At 41.1% G+C, this 20,819-nt stretch overlaps 2 protein-coding genes across 2 annotated transcripts; one reads left to right on the top strand and one right to left on the bottom strand.

Moving 5' to 3' along the window:
- Positions 1–708: 708 nt before the first annotated feature.
- On the bottom strand, positions 709–4,352 carry aldh7a1 (aldehyde dehydrogenase 7 family, member A1). Its single transcript, XM_031745293.2, has 2 exons — positions 4,242–4,352; positions 709–2,822 (listed from the first exon to the last, which is right to left on the bottom strand). Exon 2 carries the CDS (start codon positions 2,815–2,817, stop codon positions 1,189–1,191), a length of 1,629 nt encoding a protein of 542 aa, XP_031601153.1. The 5' UTR covers positions 2,818–2,822; positions 4,242–4,352; the 3' UTR covers positions 709–1,188.
- A 9-nt stretch (positions 4,353–4,361) lies between these two features.
- Positions 4,362–20,714, top strand: actl6a (actin-like 6A). Its single transcript, XM_031745305.2, has 14 exons — positions 4,362–4,524; positions 6,582–6,658; positions 7,309–7,483; positions 9,052–9,152; positions 9,377–9,474; positions 9,614–9,708; positions 18,477–18,583; positions 18,726–18,815; positions 18,887–18,948; positions 19,134–19,248; positions 19,401–19,481; positions 19,621–19,716; positions 19,878–19,964; positions 20,058–20,714. The coding sequence occupies exons 1-14, from the start codon at positions 4,500–4,502 to the stop codon at positions 20,136–20,138; spliced, it is 1,290 nt and encodes a 429-aa protein (XP_031601165.1). The 5' UTR covers positions 4,362–4,499; the 3' UTR covers positions 20,139–20,714.
- Positions 20,715–20,819: the final 105 nt, after the last annotated feature.

Here is a 20,819-nt window from a genome sequence, read left to right as displayed (position 1 = left end):
AACATATCATACCATGTCCACTGAATCATCGCAGTAATCAGCAGCTGCAAAGATCCATAAAATTAAACCATGTCAAATATAATAAATGTGTAGGCTGCTTGTTTATATATGATTTTTATCTTCTCGGCCCTCTGTGTACATCATAACTAAAATCCAGGATTGTAATTCTAAAAAAAAATTAAATTAAAAAAATGGAGCAAAGCTAAAGTAAAAACTTTCATTTTCAAAGTCAGTCACATTAAAGAGCAACAGACTAATAACTTCGTGAAAAAGTTGGAAAGAGATGATCAAAACCTGGCATTTATTGGACATTATGCTGGTGTGTACCTGCAGAGAGATTTTCCCATAGTCGCCCTCTCGCCCGGTGTGGAAAAAACGCACCGACAACACTCCTAAAATGAAAACTTTTTCATTGAAGAATAATTTCATGGTTGTTTATTGGAAACCAAAGAGTCAAAAAGGCACTGACCTGGCCTCCAACCCCCCCATCCAAATCTAACTGAGCGTCTGTGTTCCACAACAGGCCCAACTCACAGGAGTAACTTCCTTGTCAGTGCATGTCAAACATGGAAATTATTACCGCACACATCATTTGTTTAAAGAAGAAGATATTGTACCAATGGTGATGATCCAAATTTTACTGGGATTTGACTATTGCACTTGCATTCTCAGTGAAAGCATTAAAATATGAAATATCCACAGACAGTGCACATGTCAACACATTGGCTTTTATTGTTGTTTGGTTGCCTTTAAAGTACTGTACATCTTCTATGCATAGAACTTACAGTATATTCATGCTGTAACTGGGTGCAAAACAGCCAGTGTTTGGTATGCAACATTTCTGGTGAACTCCAACAATCTACACATTTACAACTTTGTCTAGTTTTTCTTCCAAAATGTAACGACTGTAATCGATCAGTCAAACATCATTAAGTGCTTGTAGAAAAGTGCACGCATTTGGGGGAAAAAGATTTTTAACCTTTAACAAAACTCCTGAAACTGTTTTAAATCCAGAATATTCTTAAACTACATTCATACAGATACAGTTATCATATGTGACTGACACAGATCCAAACACAAGCTGACCTTTCTGAATGTAAATGCATTGCCCTGCATTTCACTCTGCTATTCAAACTATTTAGTGTTGTCCTTCGGGCTCATCGACGCTTAAACAACTAGCTGGCTGGCTCACTCAAACTTGATTCCCTGGGCCAGAGGAAGATCCTTGCTGTAGTTGATTGTGCATGTCGAGCGCCTCATGTACTGCTTCCATGAATCACTGCCTGACTCTCTTCCACCGCCTGTATGTTTCTCCCCACCAAAAGCTCCTCCGATCTCTGCTCCGCTTGTGGGAATGTTGACATTTACGATGCCACAATCGGACCCTTTGGGGCCCAGCCAACGGAAAACCCGGCCTAGATCTTTGGTAAAGATGCTGCTGGACAGACCCTGCTTGACCTCGTTGTTCCAGGCAAACGCCTCCTCCTCTGTCTTGAACTTAAGGACATACAGGATGGGGACAAAGGTTTCAGTGTGGACAATAGAGGCATCGTGAGGCAGTCCTGTAATGATGGTGGGCTCCACATAATTTCCAGGACGGTCCATCACCTTTCCTCCACAGACCACAGTGCCGCCCTGCTGCTTGGCCTGCTCGATGGCAGCCAGGTACTGCTCGACAGCTTGCTTGGTGTGCAGAGGACCATAGAGGGTGCTGGGGTCCCAGGGGTCTCCGATGCGGACTTGTTTATAGGCCTTGGCAAGCCTTTCGACCACTGTGTCATGAACACTCTCGTGCAGCATCAACCTTCTGGTTGTGGTGCAGCGCTGGCCGGCGGTTCCAACGGAAGCGAAGACGGCAGAGGGCACCACGAGATTCAGGTCAGCATCTTCAAACACGATGATGGCGTTGTTGCCACCAAGCTCCAGCAGCTTGCGACCAAACCTTTCTTGCACCATCATGGCCACCATCTTGCCAACATGAGTGCTGCCAGTGAAGGACAACAGATCCACACGCTCATCCTTTGCCATGGCCGTGCCGATATCTGCTCCGCCACAGGTCATGGAGCAGATGGCGCCGGGGAGATTGTTCTGCTCCAGCACCTCAGCCACGATCTTGGTAACTGCAACACTTGTGAGAGGAGTGGTCGGAGCTCCTTTCCAGAGGCAGACGTTGCCACAGGTCAGAGCGATGGCGTTGTTCCAGCCGTAGACAGCTACGGGGAAGTTGAAGGCGGTGATAATGCCGACCAGGCCGACTGGGTTCCACTGTTCGATGAGGGCGTGACCCGGTCTCTCTGAGGGCAGGATGGGCCCGCCGATCATTCTAGACAGACCAACTGCGTAATCACAGACGTCAACGTACTCCTGAACTTCACCAACTCCCTCAACATAGATTTTGCCCATTTCCAGTGACACCAGACTTCCAAGTACTTTAATCTTTTTTCTCAATGCATCCCCAATCTGCCTCACAATCTCCCCTCTTTTAGGAGCGGGAATGTCTGCCCACAACTTCCAAGCCTCCTTCGTCTTCTGAACAGTCTCTTCATACTCCGCCAAAGTAGCCTGGGTAACTCTGGCAATCGGCTCATTGTTGGCAGGGCAGTATGACGTGATAACCTCCCCACTACCTCCCCAGCTACCGTTGTAAACACCCGGGTTGTCCTCAGACAAACCCAGCTCTTTGAGCCATACGTATTTGGGCTGGTTAATCAGGAGACTGGACATAGCTACCCACTGCTGGCACTGGACAAGTGCAAATTTACTTCTTAAGAGGAGCCTGGTGTGCCGAGCAAGGGTCAGTGTGAGGCAGCGCTGCATGAGTGCTGGAAGGAAGCAAAGTTAAAAATTAATTTTGCACTAAAGAGAATTCATAAATAATTGTTGACTTTTCAGCTTTAAAGTGAAAAAGAAGGATTTGATGAAAACAACATTCTAAACCTTACATCCTCCATGCAACGATAGAGCTTAAAGTTATATAAAGGCAGCAAAAAACCTAAACTACATTTGAAAGGCTGAAAAGACCCAAAAAGGTTTGATATTTTTCCCCTACAGGGTGATGAGCCGCCAGCTTCACTGCAACATTTAAAATTGGGCTTTAACGATTTACATCTAATAAAACGAGCTATTTCTCATAACTTTCCACCAAATATAAAAATGTGCACATAATGTAGGTCTTGTAATGCAAGACGTTATTATTAAAGAAGCGACTTTCAGCTGCTCCCTGTATTCACAAAGGGTCACCACAGCAGGCAGCGCTGGCTGTCGGATTTTTGTAAAGAGTGCCCTTTCTGATGAAATCTCAGAGAGACTTTGTTGAATGTGTAACCCACCAGACTGTGGTGACTTTGTTACTACAACTAATTCACCAATTATCTATAAATCAACCAGTTAACCTATAGCTAACATTAAGGCAAAAGAATTAACAAGTGCTAAGTTTCATAGTCTTTAAAAGGTAAACATAATCTTGTTGATGTGTCATTATTAGCCTAAGGAACATTTTGATGATACCATCTTGAAACAACAGAGCCATCTCCAATTTTCTAATGTTTTATGGATGAAAAAATGCGAATTAATTTAAATTAATCAATAACAAAAATAATATTGCTTGTTATCGCACAACCAGTGTTACTGTCTTGGTCTAATATTGCAGGTTGTTAACAAACAACAACAGCCAATTGGGTCTCATAAGTAACCCATAAAAAGATAAAACTTTCAAAGATGTATTCATATTAACTTTGAATTAATAACATGGCAAACATCACTATTGCGAAATGTATGAACCTACATATTACATCAAAAAGTGTATTTGACTAATTAGAAATTGAGAAGAGGCACAGTTATATAAACACCTCTCCTGAGGCCAATCTGCTACTGTCCAGCAAGTTGCTCAACCATTTCCACCGTGCGCTTGCGCAATTAACCCAACACTGGACAACCACGAGGCTGTGGAAACTTGGATTGAGCTGCAGAAGCTGGACAATGATGACGCATAACGTGTAATCTAAGGATTGCATTTCCGATATTCTAATATAAGCGTGTTCGTACAACAGCGTGGACATGCACGCCTAGAACAGAGTCAATGTTGTTGAGTCTAACCGTAACCGTGACCGTGACTCAAGGTCCTCCACTTTTCATTCACCAACACCAGCGCGTACTCATCAAGGCTGCACGTGCACGAGTCGTGCATTGGTTTTTAATCTTTAAAGGCACATTTGAGCCACTTATGACGAGTTTTAACTCACGTCGATATGAAATCCTCAGGGCCACGTCCACTCCAAAGCATGGAAGTACTCGCAGTCACTTCCGACTATCACCGTGGAAACGGAAGTACTGAGAATTGCTGCTCTCTGATTGGACAGCTGTCTCGAAGCACTGTGGAGCCCGCTTTGTTGGACTGATGCATGCTAGCAGATTTCTTTTGTTGTGATTAATCGCTTTGCGGTTGTGTTTCTCCTGTAATAGCATATATTGAGAAAGTTACTGTCGTTATAACTTAGAGGATGAGTGGCGGAGTGTACGGAGGTGGTGAGTGTGATAATATGCTGATTTTATACACAACTGTTGTCCACGTTGTCCCGGGTTGGAGCTAGCCAGCTTTGTAGCTAGTTAGCTCGTTATGCTAGCTATGCTAAAGTTCTGCTTCGTAGTTGGTCAGCGATATAGTCTTGTGTCCATTTTAATTGTCATACGTTTAGGGCTGTTTAAATATGCAGACATCACAGGCGCTTAGTCGTGCAGACTTGAAGTCTTATACAAGTCACCCAGCCGGTGCCGTCTAGCTAGCAAGGAAATGAATGAAAGTGGGCTTGCCGAGCTCACGAACAAATACCGTTTATGTTATGTAACGGTAAAAATAACGGTAGTTATGACGATACCGAGGCTGTCATCGCGATAAACCCGACACAAAGACCCTGCAAAGACATACTGATGACCCTTTGTCATTCCTGTGTTTTACAGAGAATAACTTCATAGTTGCTCCGGGTAGCTGGTGTCAGTTGTTATAAATGCGTAGACACCGAATAGAACTTTACATTAGTATCGGTGATGCATGCGGCTTATAGTAATTAGCTTAGAAAAGAACAGAAGCAACAACACACACGCACGCATATACACATATAAGTAATGTAATATTAAGGTAATTGATACCTCACTTTATAGATGGCTTCAATTTATTTAAGGATTATTTAAGCTTGATACAGCATAGTATTGCGATGTTTTGCGTGGGGATATTGTATCAATCCAGTGATACTAAATATCCATTTTTTTATTAAATAAAATAAAATATTCTGGGAATACTATCAATAACGAGGCTCATCTCACCTTGTTGGAGGCAACCTTTCTGCAAACGGTTGCAGTCTGACGTGCGTTGAGTGTAATCACTCTGGGAGAGATTGTTGAAGGTCCCAAATAATTTGCTGTCTAATTTATAAATGCAGACTAAGTCCTACCATGTTTCCAACAGTTGGAATAGGGCTTTATCAGTGAGCACAGCTCGAAGGGACTCGACTCAACCGGCTGCCAGTTGTATTCTTGTTATAATTCCTATGGAACAGGAAGGTTACTGCGTGCAAATGTAGTAGTTAAATATAAAGTTCTGTTGGTAGCTGTATTCTCAGAAGCATATGGTATGTAAACAGCATGACCCCATTCATTCTCAGACTGATAGCAGCATCTTACAAACTGTTAAAAATCACAATACTATCGTATCATGAGCGAAATATTGTGAAAATATTGTATCGTGGTTTTGTCAGGTGATTCCTACCTCTAGTAAAAAGCAGCAGTTGAAGCATGTATTTTTTGACATAATGTAATTTGTTATTAAGTGCTGGAATAGCTGGTTTAGCTCTTTCTGACAAATCTTTAATGCGTTATTTTTCAGTTTAAGTAGCACAGATATCAGTTTAAATCTCTGTGTGATGGTGAGGACTGGGGATGCTTATTTTCAGCTCTATAATAATAGAAAATAAACATTTCCAGTCCAAAGAATATGGCTTTTCATTTTAGTGCCCTAACTGAAACTAACTTTATTGAATCTTATAAGGTGTAAGATGTGTTATATACACACATAAACACACAGACACACACATACTATATGGACAGAAAATACTGGACCTACACATTACGCCTACGAGTGCAGCTTGGCTGTGGAAATCAATGCCATGAAGCTCCCAGTGCACAGTGTTTGTGCTGATCTTAATCTCAGAAGAAGTTTGGAGCTCTGCAGTTGTTGAGTTAGTAAAGCTTTGGTGACTTTTATGCAGTGTGCACCTCAGCATTTACCAACCCTGCTCTGCTAGTTTGCAGTAAAACCACTTGCAGTTGACTTATGAACTGTTGTTATACAAACACAATTGAATTCAATAAGTTCTTTACAAAGACCCATTTTTTTCACAGATTTTGTGAAGGCTGTATGGCTGGGTGCTTGATGTTATAAACATGTGGCAGTGAAAATGCATGAACTCAAAGATTGTGTAGCCCAATATTTTGTCCGTATCGTGTACAAATTACACAAATATGTGTTCCCCCCATATTTTGTGCATAACTGCATTTGAAAAATGTTCAATCAGCCCTTATTTCTGCAGATGAGGTGGGAGCATTGGTGTTCGACATTGGCTCTTATTCTGTAAGAGCTGGCTACGCAGGAGAAGACTGTCCCAAGGTAAGTGGATCACTCGAATGACCTTATTAACAACGTGCTTTTTCTTTCTCTGTGCATCTTCATCATCCCTCTGGGGGAACGGCAATGATGAGAAATCAGGGCTGGAGTCACCTTGGAGGCAAGAGGCATAAATTGAGTTCAGATTATTCCAGAATACTTCCTTTTTCTGTTTCCTCTGGTTTAGGTGCAAATCTTGAGGGATAAAATGAATTTTGTGTGAATAAATGTAAGGCATTACAGATGGACACTAATCCATCTGTACCATTTAAAAAATTTTACCATTTAAAAGATGTGTTTTTCTCTTTGCTTTTGACAAAACCTTCTTCTCCTGAAAATCCTCTCAGCGTTTAGCTAGACACTGTAAATACCGTTTTTGCATAATAAACTGGTCAGAACCAGCCAGATTCAAATGAGGTACTTTTGAAAATTTCCCAACTGTTGGTCTTCGTAATTCAGGAGGGATTGTGTCACATTATGGCACCTCAGTGTTTCACAAAAACGTCGATTCATTCACTCGGTGCAAAGGAGGATGACTAACTTTGTGAAAGCAGTTTTTGTGAATTTCTGTTGTTTTGCCGGTCCAAAATTGGGCTCTTGCAAACAGCCTTGACCTGTAATTTGATCTGTTTTGGTTTTGTGTCCCATCTCAGGCGGACTTTCCCACAGTAATAGGTGTGACTCTTGACCGAGAGGATGGCAGCACACCCATGGAGACTGATGGTGACAAGGGCAAGCAGAGCGGCACCACCTACTATATCGATACCAATCAGCTGAGGGTACCCAGAGAAAACATGGAGGTCATGTCTCCGCTCAAGAATGGCATGAGTAAGTGTTTAGTCCAAGTGTTTGGAGAATATGACTTTTTTCACCCGCGCATAAAAGACTGGCCTTGATCTTTTCATATGTATGTTCTAAAAAACATTTAAATAAATGGGAAGAAGAGCTGTTGGAAAACACGGAGGAGGTTTTGATCTCTGATGCAAACTCAGCAGTGAATGTGTATAATCTGGCCTGCTTGATCCAAATCCATAATTAGTCTGTTTTGTTCTGACGACGACTTTGTTGGCGAGCTCGTCAAACCCTGGCTGACGTATATATATGACTGGAGCTCATCATGAATATTAATGAGATTATTTGAAGCTCGAGGCAGCTCATCATCATCAGCTGTGCTGTGCAGTGTTCTCCTAATGGAAGCCAAGCCCTCTGCAATCTATGGTTTACTGCAGTGTCTGTGTCATAACTGGGCGTATGCTGAAAAACCAAAACTGTGTTTGGGCTTACTTTGAAAAACTTTGAATTACAGTTTAACGCTCACCAACCAGTACTGTTACGGCTGCTGTTGGTCTGGTTCCCTAGTGCCCAGCAGGGCTGTAAATGAACTAAACTTGTTTAAAAAGATTAAATTGGTGATTTGGCTCTTCTGTGATGGTGTTTGTATGCTGGCACGGATTGAGCTTTAGAGGTTTGTTTTCATGTTCTGGTCAGCTGAACAATTTTCTTTCCTATTTTAGAAATATCAGATATTTGCAGTTAATGGTTGTTCACGTGATTGACTTTTGATTGTTCTTTGGGTGAAACAATTATTCGTTTGGGTTAGGGTTTACTTAATTTTCAGATTTACTTACTTGAACATTTATTAGTATCAGAAGTGACATAAAGTTACTGTTTTTTCATATAATTGAATTAAGTCATTTCAGGCTAAACATTGCAGCAGTTTGCTTCTATATTTGGTTCTGTTGGATAACTAAACATTGTAATGACCATGTTTGTTTGTAATGGCTTGATTCACAGATAATAAATGGCTTTTGCCAGTTAAAGTATTAAATGATTGCAGTCCACTGATGGTGTTGGCACTTTTTAAAGCATTTACCCAAAGTATTAGCGATGGCAAGTGCCCCAGTGCACTGACCTAGCCGCTGATGCTCATCAGAATCTGGTCCACTGGAGTTTGGCTCTCAGGCTATTTAGAGATGACTGTGACACAAATCTTAATTGCAGCAGAAGAGCACAGTGGGACCAGAGGGTCCCTTAGAGGGCTAACCTGGAAAAATGGTGCCTGGTGCTCAAATTATTATCTAAAAAAAATTATAATTGCTCCAATTTCTCCACCATCTGACCCAACACACATGATAATGTTGGTGAAGGGGCTTTTTGAGGTCTGTGTCCACAGAGAGAGCGAAGCCTTACCACGACAACGTTGCTGTTATTTGCTTATATTCACATCATTTCATTTAAACTAGTAAATTTTAACAAAAAACTGCAGCTCTTCATATGAAACATCGTGATTGCTTTTTCATATGTTTTAATGTAGGTACCGTGAAATAAAAAAAGATTTCAGAGGCATTTGGCATTTACCAAGCCCTTCATTTGTTTTGTCTTAACTCTGCCTCTAGTTGAGGACTGGGACAGTTTCCAGGCTATTCTGGATCACACGTACAAGATGCACTTCAAGTCTGAACCCAGCCTGCACCCCGTGCTCATGTCAGAGGCGTCGGTGAGTTATCTTTTTGAGTCTTAAAAAATTAAGCAGTTTGATTTGCTACTCTGTTTAAAAATAAATATGTCACACATTGATGGTAACGTCTGAGCTATTTGAGCTCAGCGCCAGGTAAAGTAAAGAGTGTTTCCTGTCCTGGCCCTCATCACCATCTGCAGGTATCTGTGTGTGTCTGACAGTGATTTGTTGTAAGTGGGCTAACTTCTGTTTTGTGTTTGCAGTGGAACACACGAGCAAAGAGAGAGAAACTAACAGAGCTGATGTTTGAGCATTACAACATTCCTGCCTTCTTCCTTTGCAAGTCAGCCGTGCTCTCTGCGTATCCTTTTCTGTTTCACGTCATGCAGGACGGACACTGAAGCAGCGTGTTCAGTTAATAATCACAGACAGGTCTGATGAAATATCATGTCATCTGGTGGACTTTGAACCACATATTTCCTTAACTTTAAACATACAAGCTTTGCCAATGGGCGGTCTACAGGCCTGGTCCTAGACAGTGGTGCAACACACACCACTGCAATTCCAGTGCATGATGGCTACGTTCTGCAGCAAGGTGAGCAGCTATTGTAACACCCCCCCGCTGACTAAGCTGGCAATTTTCAGGTTGTGCTTGATTTCCACGAACTCTGGGAAATAATTCATTACTGAAGAGAAATGAAAATGTTACCTGGAAAACTCCTACACTGATGTTTGTCCCTCGCTTCTGCCCTCTGCTGTTTGTTTCAAATATCTTTTATTAGGAGCAAGTATCATGGTTGTTACAAATTGATAGAACTTATGCCCCCTTTTTCTCTAAGATAACAAAACAGACAAATAAACAACAACAAAAGGAAGAGAAAAACAAACAAACAAACAAAAACCCACCCACCATGGCCCCAATCCCCCGACTGCCAGAAAAAAAAGTTTATATTTTCCCAAGGTATGTAAGTAAAGGGTGCCAGATTAATTCAAAGTCTTTTACATTATCATTCATAGTGTATCTTATTTTTTCAAGTTGAAGAGTATTTGTAAGTTCTGTAAGCCACATCTTTAATACAGGAGCCTCTTTGCCTTTCCAAAGCTGCAGGATCAGTTTCTTTGCAATAATCAATGCATATGACATAAACCTTTTTTGATAGTGTTGTAAATTTTGTCTTTCTTTGGAGATCCCAAAGATAATTACTATCGGATTTGGCTCAATCTTACTCTTAAAAATATTAGACAAGTAGGTAAAAATGTCACACCAAAAACCCTGAAGCCTTGGACAAAGTGCAAAACTATGTAACAGATTTCCATAATGTATCATACATTTTTCACAGAGGGGGGAGCAGTCTGGGTACATTTTGTGAAGTCTTTCCCTTGAGTAGTGTAATCTGTGTACAATTTTGTACTGAATTAAACAGTGATGGGAATTAATAAAAGGCGTGTTTATGTTGCGTAAGACCTCCTGCCAAAAATCTTCTGATAGGGGGATCCCAAATTCCTTTTCCCACTCCTCTTTAATTGAGAAAGTTGAAGGTATACTCATCTCCTGTATTGAGTTATAGAATAATGAGATTCTCTGTTCAATCCCCCGTCTATCACTAAGGCATCTATCCAAAGAGTCAGACGGCATGTTTTCAAACTGCGGCAGATATGTACGGATATAGTTTCGTAGTTGAAGATATCTAAAAAAAAATGGCTATGCGGTAATCCAAATCTATCTTTTAATTGTTGAAATGACATGAAGGTATCGTTTGAGTAGAAGTCTTTTAGTTTACAAATTCCCAATTCTTGCCACACGTTGAAAGCTCCGTCTGGACATGATGGAAGGAAAGAGGGGTTAGCTGTAACAGGTGTACACATTGATAGTGCTTAATTATTTGTCTCCAGATTTGAAAGGTGGTGTGAATCACTGGGTTCGAATTATAGTGTGCGTTTGTCAAAGGAGTAGGAGAGAGTAATATTCCACCAACACAATAAGGAAGGCAATCCTCCCGCTCCATCTGCAGGCCATGGGGGAGTAATGCTGTATCATCCAATAAAAGGGAAATTATTCTTAAATTTGATGCCCAATAGTAATGCATGAAATTGGGTAGTGTAAGTCCTCCAAGGGATCCGTGTTTACATAGGTGGTCTTTTTTTATTCTATGTGTTTTGTAGTTCCATATAAACGGCATAATGATGGCGTCCAACTTTTTGAAAAAAGATTTGGGCAAGAAAATTGGAATATTTTGGACCAAATATAAATACTGTGGGAGAAATACCATCCTTATTGACTTCACTCTCCCTATCAATGAGATAGGGAGTGTCCTCCAATACTGGATGTTGTTTTTAAGCTTCTCCAGTAGAGCGAGAAAATTTTCTTTCACTAGGGAATAGAGCAGGGCGATATGACCAAAAATATTTATCACCATATACATTTGAAAATTTGCGATAAAGATATAACTGACGATATAATTGACACTAGACAAAATACTTTACAACTCCACAACTTTATTAGTGCAAAAAGAAACCCATCAATGTATTTTCACTTAAACAAGCAGCTGTTTTTTATGTGCATTAAAGCTATATAAAAATGTAACACTGCAAATTCCTTGCGGACAGTTTAACCAAAAGGCATTTCCAGTGGAAACTGGCCGACATATCCTCAGCATAACCATGTAAAATATCCACAAAACTTAAAAAGAGGTTATACACACACAATACGGTAATATGTTGAAGCACAGTACGTATCACTCCGCGAGGCTCCTGCCTACGATAGCCGTAATGCTCCGACAATCCATCAAGCGGTGCGGGTCCGTAGCTTAGCAAAGTCGTACTAAAACATTTACCACATACCACATAAAATCGTTTCGAGGTCAGTAAACACAACCAGAATTCATACATAAGGCACGCGGGATTATAAGGGGCACTGTCGATTTTCAGAAAAATCAAAGGATTGATTCTAAGTGTGCCGTATTTTCCAAACAACACGGTAATAACGACGCCCGCTAGCATGCGCTACCAAAAATAGTGCTTTGTTGTCTGTCTGACGGACGAAAGCTAAACCAGTTCCACACCACTGAAGTTGCAGCATTTTTACAAACCATTTCTGGTTCATCCGTTTCATTCAACGATCCACTTTCGCTCTTCTCATTCTGCGTCGCCGCCATGTGCGTATGTAAACATAGGCACTGCGCATGCACGTTTTACCCATATTCTATCGCGATATTTCATTTTCCTATCGTTGCCCAAAATTACACCAGTATTACCGTGAACGGTATGATATAGCCCAGCCCTACTAGGGAACTATATCTTTTTGTTATTGTGATGCCCAAATATGTAATTTTTTCGTAAGTTATTTTAAATGGGAGGGATGTAAGCCATTCTTTGCTTTCCAATTTGATGGGCAATACTTCACTTTTCCCCAATTGATCTTGTAGCCGGCGAAGGTACCAAATTTGTCAATAACGGAGAGGATTGCTGGGACGGAAGTTAGGGGTTTTGTTATGTATAGTAAAATGTCGTCAGCATAAAGCGATATAGTATTAGAAGTATATGCTGTGTCATAACCATGTATATCAGGGTGAGTTCGAATTGTCTGTGCCAGGGGTTCCAGAGCCAGCGCAAACAATAATGGACTAAGAACACATCCCTGTCGTGTCCCTCTGCTGAGTTTAAACTGAGTTGATAATGTTTGATTTGTAAGAATTCTGGCTGTGGGGTTCTTGTAGAGTAGTTTTATCCAGGAAATGAAATCTTGTCCCAGTTGAAATTTCTCTAAAACAGCAAAGAGACAGGGCCAGTCCACATGATCAAATGCCTTTTCAGCATCTAAGCTAAGTACGAGTAGGTCCTGTTGCACCTTGGGGGAATAAATTATATTAAATAAACATCTGAGATTATTAAAAAAACTCCTATCTGGTATGAAGCCTGTTTGATCTGGATGTACCAGTTTATCTATTACTGTATTATAGGGCTGCCACAAACGATTATTTTGATAGTCGACTAGTCACCGATTATTTTTGCGATTAGTCGACTAATCAGATCATGCATCGATTGGACGTAAAACTTACAGCTTGAAAATATGTTAAACGTTTATTTTGTGACCCAGAAAGAATAATAAGAGTAATATTAAAACTAACTAGCTGCCGCCATTGTTGACAACTGCGCTGGGCCGCACTATGAATTCTGGGACACAGCTTCTTCTTCTTCGGGGTTTAACGGCAGCTGGCATCCTTTACATGCAGTGCTGCCATCTTCTGTTTCAGTCCGTTATTACACTTTTAAATCCTACTACTTATTCCTGCGTCTTTTGTGATCTTACAAAGCTTCAAACGACGCGTCGACTATTAAATCAGTCGTCGACGATTTTGATAGTCGACGTAATCGTGACTAGTCGACTAATCGTGGCAGCTCTACTGTATTAAGTCTATTTGCTAGTATTTTAGCCAGGATTTTTTGATCTGAGTTTAATAAAGAAATAGGTCTGTATGATCCCACTTCCTCCAAGACTTTACCTTTTTTTGGGAGTACTGTAATCATTTCTTCATTCAATGTTGGTGGTAGGGTGCCCACTTTGTATGCATGGTTGTATAGTTTAGATAGATATGGAACAAGTTTAGTCTTGAAGTGTTTGTAGAATTCATTCCCTAACCCATCTGGGCCTGGACTCTTGTCATTTTTTAATAAACCAATAGATTTAGTGATTTCTTCAGTTGTAATCTTGGCATTCAAAATATTGCGATTCACCTGATCTAACACAGGAAGATCACACTTATCTAAAAAATCCTGCATATCTTTAGGCCCTGCAGTGGGATGAGAGGTATAAAGAGATTCATAAAACTGTCTAAAGTTATCATTAATTTCTTTATGTGATGTGACCAGGTTTCCATTACGTGATCTAATTTTGTGAATCGTTCTGTCATTTTCTAACTTCTTTAGTTGTCTAGCTAACAACTTGTGTGGCTTATCCCCAAATTCAAAATACTTCTGTCTTACAAAAATGAACGCTCTATTTATATTGCTAGTTAATATCTGGTTTAGTTTATATTTTAATGCACAAATAGTGTTGTACTTATCTAAAGAGGGAGCCTTTGCACTGTTAGCTTCCAAATCATGGATTATTTTTTTCTAATTTTAACTGTTCTAGTTTATTATTTTTATTCCGTGAGGCTTGATATGATATTATGGACCCCCTAATATAAGCTTTAAACGTTTCCCATAATTTGTCCGGTGAGGTCTCAGCATTATCGTTTATATCGAAGAATAAAGAGGTCTGAGAACTTATATACCTGTTGAAATTTTAAGTCGCTCAGTAGTTGTGGGTCGAATCTCCAATTCCTGTATGCTTTGGTGAGATTACTAAGTGCGAAGGAGCAGGTGACAGGGCAATGATCAGAAATAATAATATTGTGGTACGTTACATTACGAACTAGGGAGAGCATTTTTCCGTCCACCAAAAAATAGTCAATCCTTGAATAACTGTTATGTACAGGAGAGTGGAAAGAATACTCTCTACCTGATGGATTTAAAGTTCTCCACACGTCACAGATGTTCATATTGTTCATGTACAACCTCTGGCGAAGCGGATGGCACAACACAGAAGAGCAACCTCATCAGGCCAGGACTCTGCAGTTTATTTACACCTGCAGGCCAGTGGACACTCTTTCAACGATGAGGATGTACACATCCTGGACAGGGAAGAACGCTGGTTTGAGCGCGGAGTCAAGGAGGCCATTTACGTGAAAAGGGAAAGACCATCTCTGAGGGTACATCTGTCACCATCTTACAATGCTGTGATTGCAGCCATTCCCCAACTCTCTGTGAATGGTACTCATGGCCATTGATCAGTGTTGTTTGATCAGTGGGTTTTGGTCAGTGATTGTTGATCAATGGTCATGGGAATTTGCATAATTATGATTAAGGAACTGACCTCACAGCCCATTGTTCCTTCAGTGGGCTGGTTTCAGTCATTATGCAAATGTACTGTTTATAAGGTTTGGGGAAACCTGCAGTCAGCTGAGACTGAAGAAGTCACTTGGATGAGTGACGAAACGTTTCTCCCACAAAACGCTACGTCCAGATGAACAGATTCAACTTTTGGAGATTGTTCATGTATGTTTTGATAAAGTTGCTACCTTTACACAATGTAGTTCTTTTGGAGATGGATTTATCCAAGTATGGGTCTAACACTAAGTTAAAATCACTTCCAATTATTAAATTACCATTAGGTATATCCGGAATTAAGCTGAAAACCTTTCTGTAGAACTCTGGATCATCATGGTTAGGCCCATAAATGTTCAGTAGGGTAATCGGAGTAGCGTGCAGCTCCCCGGTCACTAATACATATCTACCATTCTTGTCAGCTATGGTGGAAGTATGCTTGAACGGGGTATCTTTCTTAATTAATATAGCTACCCCTCTAGTTTTAGCGGAAAATGTTGAATAATACACCTGTTTAATCCATTTACACCTAAGTTTATTGTGAGCCGGATTTTTCAGATGAGTTTCTTGTAAAAAAAAAAAATATCTGCTTTAAGAGATTTCAAGTGTGATAACACTTTGCCTCTCTTAACAGGCTCATTTACACCTTTCACATTCCATGTACAAAAGGTTAAATCCACATTCTTTACATTTCCATTGTCTTGCATTTGAATAAATTAAGGCAGCTTAATTCTAGTACTTTCCATACTTATGCAGTCAAGATATGGGCCCCAACCCTCGCCCCCCACCGCCCTACCCATGTATAACCATAACAAAATAAGACAAATATGTAAGCGATGCATCCCCATCCGTGCATTCCCAAATGAAAAAACAAAACAAAAACAAAAAATCTAAAGGGATGCTGTAACAAAAACTAAGCTTACCAAAATACTTTATCTCAAAACTTCCTCTATCCAACGTAGCTCCATAACAAGTTATAGTCTCTTTACATCAAAGTAAATGCGTGTCACTGGGCCAGAGGCTGAGCTCTGGTTTATCTATCTTATGTCGTCCTTTTTAAGATCCAAATTTTTCTTGTGCATAGCGGCGTGCTTCGTTAGGATCCGTAAACACCAGCTCCGTACCATTGTATGTCACCCTGAGGGTATAGAAGTCCATATTTGACTCCGGGTTGGTCTCGAAGCAGGTTTCTTACTGGAGTAAACGCAGCACGTCGTTTTACAACTGCCTGAGGTAGATCGCGGAAAATCTGAACGCGAATATCTCCAAGCTTCAGATTCTTTCTGGTAGAAACTTTTCGTAGTATTTCTTCCATGGTGTGGTGGTAATGTATCCTCGCCATCAAGTGTCGTGGCGGGGCTTCATCTTCTGGGGTCGCTCGCAGGGCTCTGTGTGCTCAGTCCAACAGCGGAGTTTCATCCAGGTCCAATAGATCTCGTAACAGCTTTGCCACAAAATCTCTAACACGCTGTCCATTTTCTCTGCCTTCAGGTACCCCGGCTATCCTTATATTGTTCCTCTTTGAACGCCCTTCCAGGTCAATGCATTTTTCAGACAATTGTTCCACTTTGTTAGAAAGTTGTTTGACTTTTTCGTCTAATTTCACCACGGAGTTTGAAGTATTTGTTGCCGATTCTGATAAATCTTTCAGCTGGACATTGTGGTTTTCCATTACGGTTCTCAAAGCTGAGTTGGCCTCCTCATTTTCAGCCCTCAGCGTTGCAATTTCCCCGCGCAGGGTATCACAAATGTCTGCTTTCATTTGAGTTATCTTGGTGTCCAAAGAAGCAATCGCTGACAGCACTTGTTTGTTACCTTGTGTATACTCCTCAAATGCGGAAATGGCTGGCGTGCCGGTTTTAACGCCGTCATTTTCAGCCGAGGCCTCGCCAAAGTCGGTCGTTTCGGTCGCCGCTTGCTTCGGATTTGGGTTTTTTTTGGTGGCATTTGGAGAAGAATGAACTCTTCACAACCCCTGTATTACTTTGTAAGAGAAAAATTTATTACTTTGATGGTTATTGCAATTTCATCAAATCAGGTGCAGGAGCTGCTGGCACACGCGTCTTCACCCTCTCATGCCCTCTGCTGTTTGGACCAAGTATCTCAGCCTCGTTAGTCATGAGAGTTTCTCTTGGAAATGTTGAGTGATTTAAAAAATGTGCGTATGGGTCTGGAGCCTCTCCCAGCTATCATGGGCTAAGAGGCGAGCTGCACCCTGGACAGCTCTCCAGCTTACTGCAGGGCTAACACTTACATACCCAACATGCATGTCTTTGGATTTTGGGAGGAAGCTTGAGTATCCCGGGAAAACCTACACAAGTTCATGGGAGATGTGCAAACTCCACACAGAAAGCCAGGAGCTTCAGTGGTACCCACTGTGCCAGTAATGCCAGCGTCACTGTTACACTTCTCTAAAGTCCTTTTAGGCAAAAATCAAGAAAATCAATCTTATTACTCTTTTGTAATTCTGACTTCTAAGGGCATCTTAATTAAACCAAAAAAATCTGTTTTTCAAAACTGTCAAAAAAAAAAAAGTAATCAAAAAGGAGCAGCATGTGACCAGAGTACGAGGAAGACATTGGTCCTTTAACCCTTGCCGTACACTAAAAATAAAGTGTGCGGCTCACATCATAAAGTCATAAAGGGACTGCAGTTTGACCAGAAGAGCTCAGCTTACTGTGATGAGCCAATCCCAGCTGACGTAGGGCAGGAGTTGGGTACAGCCTGTCGCAGGGCCGATGGATGGACCGTTAACATGCATGTTTGTGAACTGTGGGAGATTACTTTGCAAAGGTGTCATGTGACTGGGAGCAGGATTTACTGTGAACGTTTCTGATTGGTCAAGTACTTACCGTCCTCCTCCTTTGGGCTCCTTCCTTTAGGGATTGCTGCAGCGGATCCTGTGTCCATCTAATGTTTTCTGTCGCAGCAGCATTCTGCATGTCCTCTTTCACTACATCCACAAACGTTTTCTGTGGCCTTCCTCTTTTTTCCTGTCCAGCAGCTCCATCCTCAGCATCCTGTATATGTCCACTCTCTATCTCCTGCACATGTCCAAACCATCTCAGCCTCGCCTCTCTAACTGTAATTCTACCTGTCTGTGCTTCTGTAGTGCCTTTTTTGTTTACTGTGTTTTGAAACATAAATGAAAAACAGAATATCTGACAAATAGAAAAGCAAAGTCAGGTTTTATTCATTAGTTAATAAGACCAGATTTATTAATAATGCCGAGGACAAACTCCAGCAGGAATGGGAGCGATCCATTCAGGGTCACTGTTACTGTGCTGTCTTTGTAGAAAATGATAAATGGGGTGTCACTGAAGTCACATTACAGTCTTTGGGTGCTTTTAAATGATATGTGTTATGGTTTTGTTATGTGTGCCTACAAAGTTGCCGTGTCATTGAAGTTGCGCGTTATTCTTTCTCTCTCGACAGGCATCGTCAAGTCGCCCCTGGCTGGAGACTTCATGAGCATGCAGTGCAGGGAGCTGTTTCAGGAGCTAAATGTGGAGATAATCCCTCCCTACATGATTGCATCGAAGGTACGGTCTGTGGAAATGATTGTGTCATTTGATAAATGTTAAATGAGTAGCTTTGCTCAACATTTACCACGCACTGCTTTTCTACACATCATTGCCACATTACTGGGTTCAAGCCCTTATTGCGATGAGTCTGTCCATACAGGATCCAGTGCGGGAGGGAGCCCAAGCCAGTTGGAAGAAAAAGGAGAAACTACCTCAAGTCACCCGCTCTTGGCACAACTACATGTGTAATGTAAGCAGCAAACTCAGCAGCACAGTAATAATAATTAGATGTTTGGTAATGAATGTGTCTTTTTCTTCCAGTGTGTAATCCAGGATTTCCAGGCATCAGTGCTGCAGGTGTCAGACTCTCCATATGATGAACAGTGAGTGATTTGATTTTATACTTCAGTTTAACAGATTCACTCGAACTCTGTACTAGAAAAAGAGTCATATTAGAACCAGAGATGTTTACTCACACATTGATCAATATGATACATTTCAGTACTTTTCCCCTGATGGCTTTCAGTTTAAAAAAACAAAACCAAACTGTTTTTCTTTTGTTCATCAGGGTTGCTGCCCAGATGCCCACAATGCACTATGAGCTGCCCAATGGCTACAACTGTGACTTTGGAGCAGAGAGGCTGAAGATCCCAGAGGGGCTGTTTGACCCCTCCAATGCTAAGGTGAGTTTTACTCAGCAGGTCCTGAACAAATGAACGGTGCTGGTGACTAAATGTATATTGCTCTGAAATTGAAGCAGTTTTTTGCTCTAGTTTATAGAAGTGGTCAAATGTTTTTGTTTTTGAATGTAACATTTTTGTTTGATCACTTTTAGGGACTGTCTGGGAACACCATGTTAGGAGTCGGCCACGTCGTGACAACAAGTGTGGGAATGTGCGACATCGACATCCGGCCTGTAAGCACCTCGTTAAACCGGATATTCTGTGATTTTTCTTTTCAGAAACACCGTTTAATGTAATCTGAGTAGTTTTTGTTCTTCAGATCTGTGCCTAAACCCTACAAACTCATTTACTGACCTGTGACTGTTATCAAAGGGTCTGTATGGCAGTGTGGTGGTGACTGGTGGAAACACGCTCATTCAGGGCTTCACTGACCGACTGAACAGAGAACTCTCCCAGAAAACCCCTCCGGTGAGTATCAGCCAGTGCCAGCACGTCACTAAATATACATTTTTATCAGTACTATCTTTGGCTTTAGTCAGTGATGTACTGTAATGTTTGTCTTTTCATTTTAAATTTGCTACATCTTGTTCATTTTTTTTGGAGTGAACTTTAAGCACGTGCTTTTGCAGAGTATGAGGTTGAAGCTGATAGCCAACAGCACTACAGTGGAGCGCCGGTTCAGTGCCTGGATAGGGGGCTCCATCCTGGCATCTCTGGTAAGGACACACAAAATTACTTCATGTTTGCACCACATTGAAAACACTTTAGTGCCGTTAAAGTCTTTTAAACAATTTTCTTGCATCCTCCAGGGAACCTTCCAGCAGATGTGGATTTCCAAACAGGAGTATGAGGAGGGAGGAAAGCAGTGCGTGGACAGGAAGTGCCCTTGATTTGACCCCCGATCCTCATCGTCTTTTTCACTGCAAGCTCAACTTCATGAATGGTTTCCCCCCTCTGACCCAGACTCAGGAACACCTCGCTGTTTTATTTTAGTATGACTTGTTTTTAAAACTGAGTTTGTCCATACACCTGTCTGGGATTTGCTGTAGAAAACAAACATCTGCAATTTCAGCTCCTCTGAGAACGCCCTGAAAGTCGGCCGGTTGCCTTATCGTAAGTTGTTGGTGGGAACCTTGAATCAAAAAGTCAAGTTTCTGATTAAAACGACAGAGTACAGAAGCCAAAATGATTTGTGCAGAATTCTGACAAGGTAAACTTGGGATGATTAGGACATATTTGGAAAAACAACCTGTTAGTTTGACGTGAATATCGTCTCATTCATGAACCTTTTTTTTTTTTTTTTTTCCCCCCCTTATGTAGCAGGTCAAGTCGTCACAGGCAAAGGCCAGTCCGTTCCTACCTGTGCTTACTGGTATTAACTCAAATCTGTATTTAATTTTCAGTCTTGCTTGTCATTGGCTTCATGTGGTCTTTTACAAATAAAGTTTTTTTTTTTTTTTAAACGATTAACTAAGTTCTGTAGTTTCAATAGCCCACTGGTTACTTCAGTTCTGATGGTTTTCATACAGGAACGTTAAAAACACTGGAGTTGGGGTCAAACAGAGAGAGCA

Source organism: Oreochromis aureus, linkage group 23 (assembly GCF_013358895.1).
Source record: "Oreochromis aureus strain Israel breed Guangdong linkage group 23, ZZ_aureus, whole genome shotgun sequence".
NCBI classification, from domain to species: domain Eukaryota; kingdom Metazoa; phylum Chordata; class Actinopteri; order Cichliformes; family Cichlidae; genus Oreochromis; species Oreochromis aureus.
This window is presented reverse-complemented; position numbering and strand designations above follow the sequence as displayed.

Excerpts from the sequence above, each read along its gene's own strand:
- aldh7a1 (XM_031745293.2), bottom strand. The coding sequence starts at position 2,817 with ATGCAGCGCTGCCTCACACTGACCCTTGCTCGGCACACCAGGCTCCTC.
- actl6a (XM_031745305.2), top strand. The coding sequence starts at position 4,500 with ATGAGTGGCGGAGTGTACGGAGGTG. Across the intron at positions 9,709-18,476 it reads TGGCTACGTTCTGCAGCAAG|GCATCGTCAAGTCGCCCCTG; the intron begins GTGAGCAGCTAT and ends CTCTCTCGACAG. Across the intron at positions 18,816-18,886 it reads GGCACAACTACATGTGTAAT|TGTGTAATCCAGGATTTCCA; the intron begins GTAAGCAGCAAA and ends TTTTTCTTCCAG.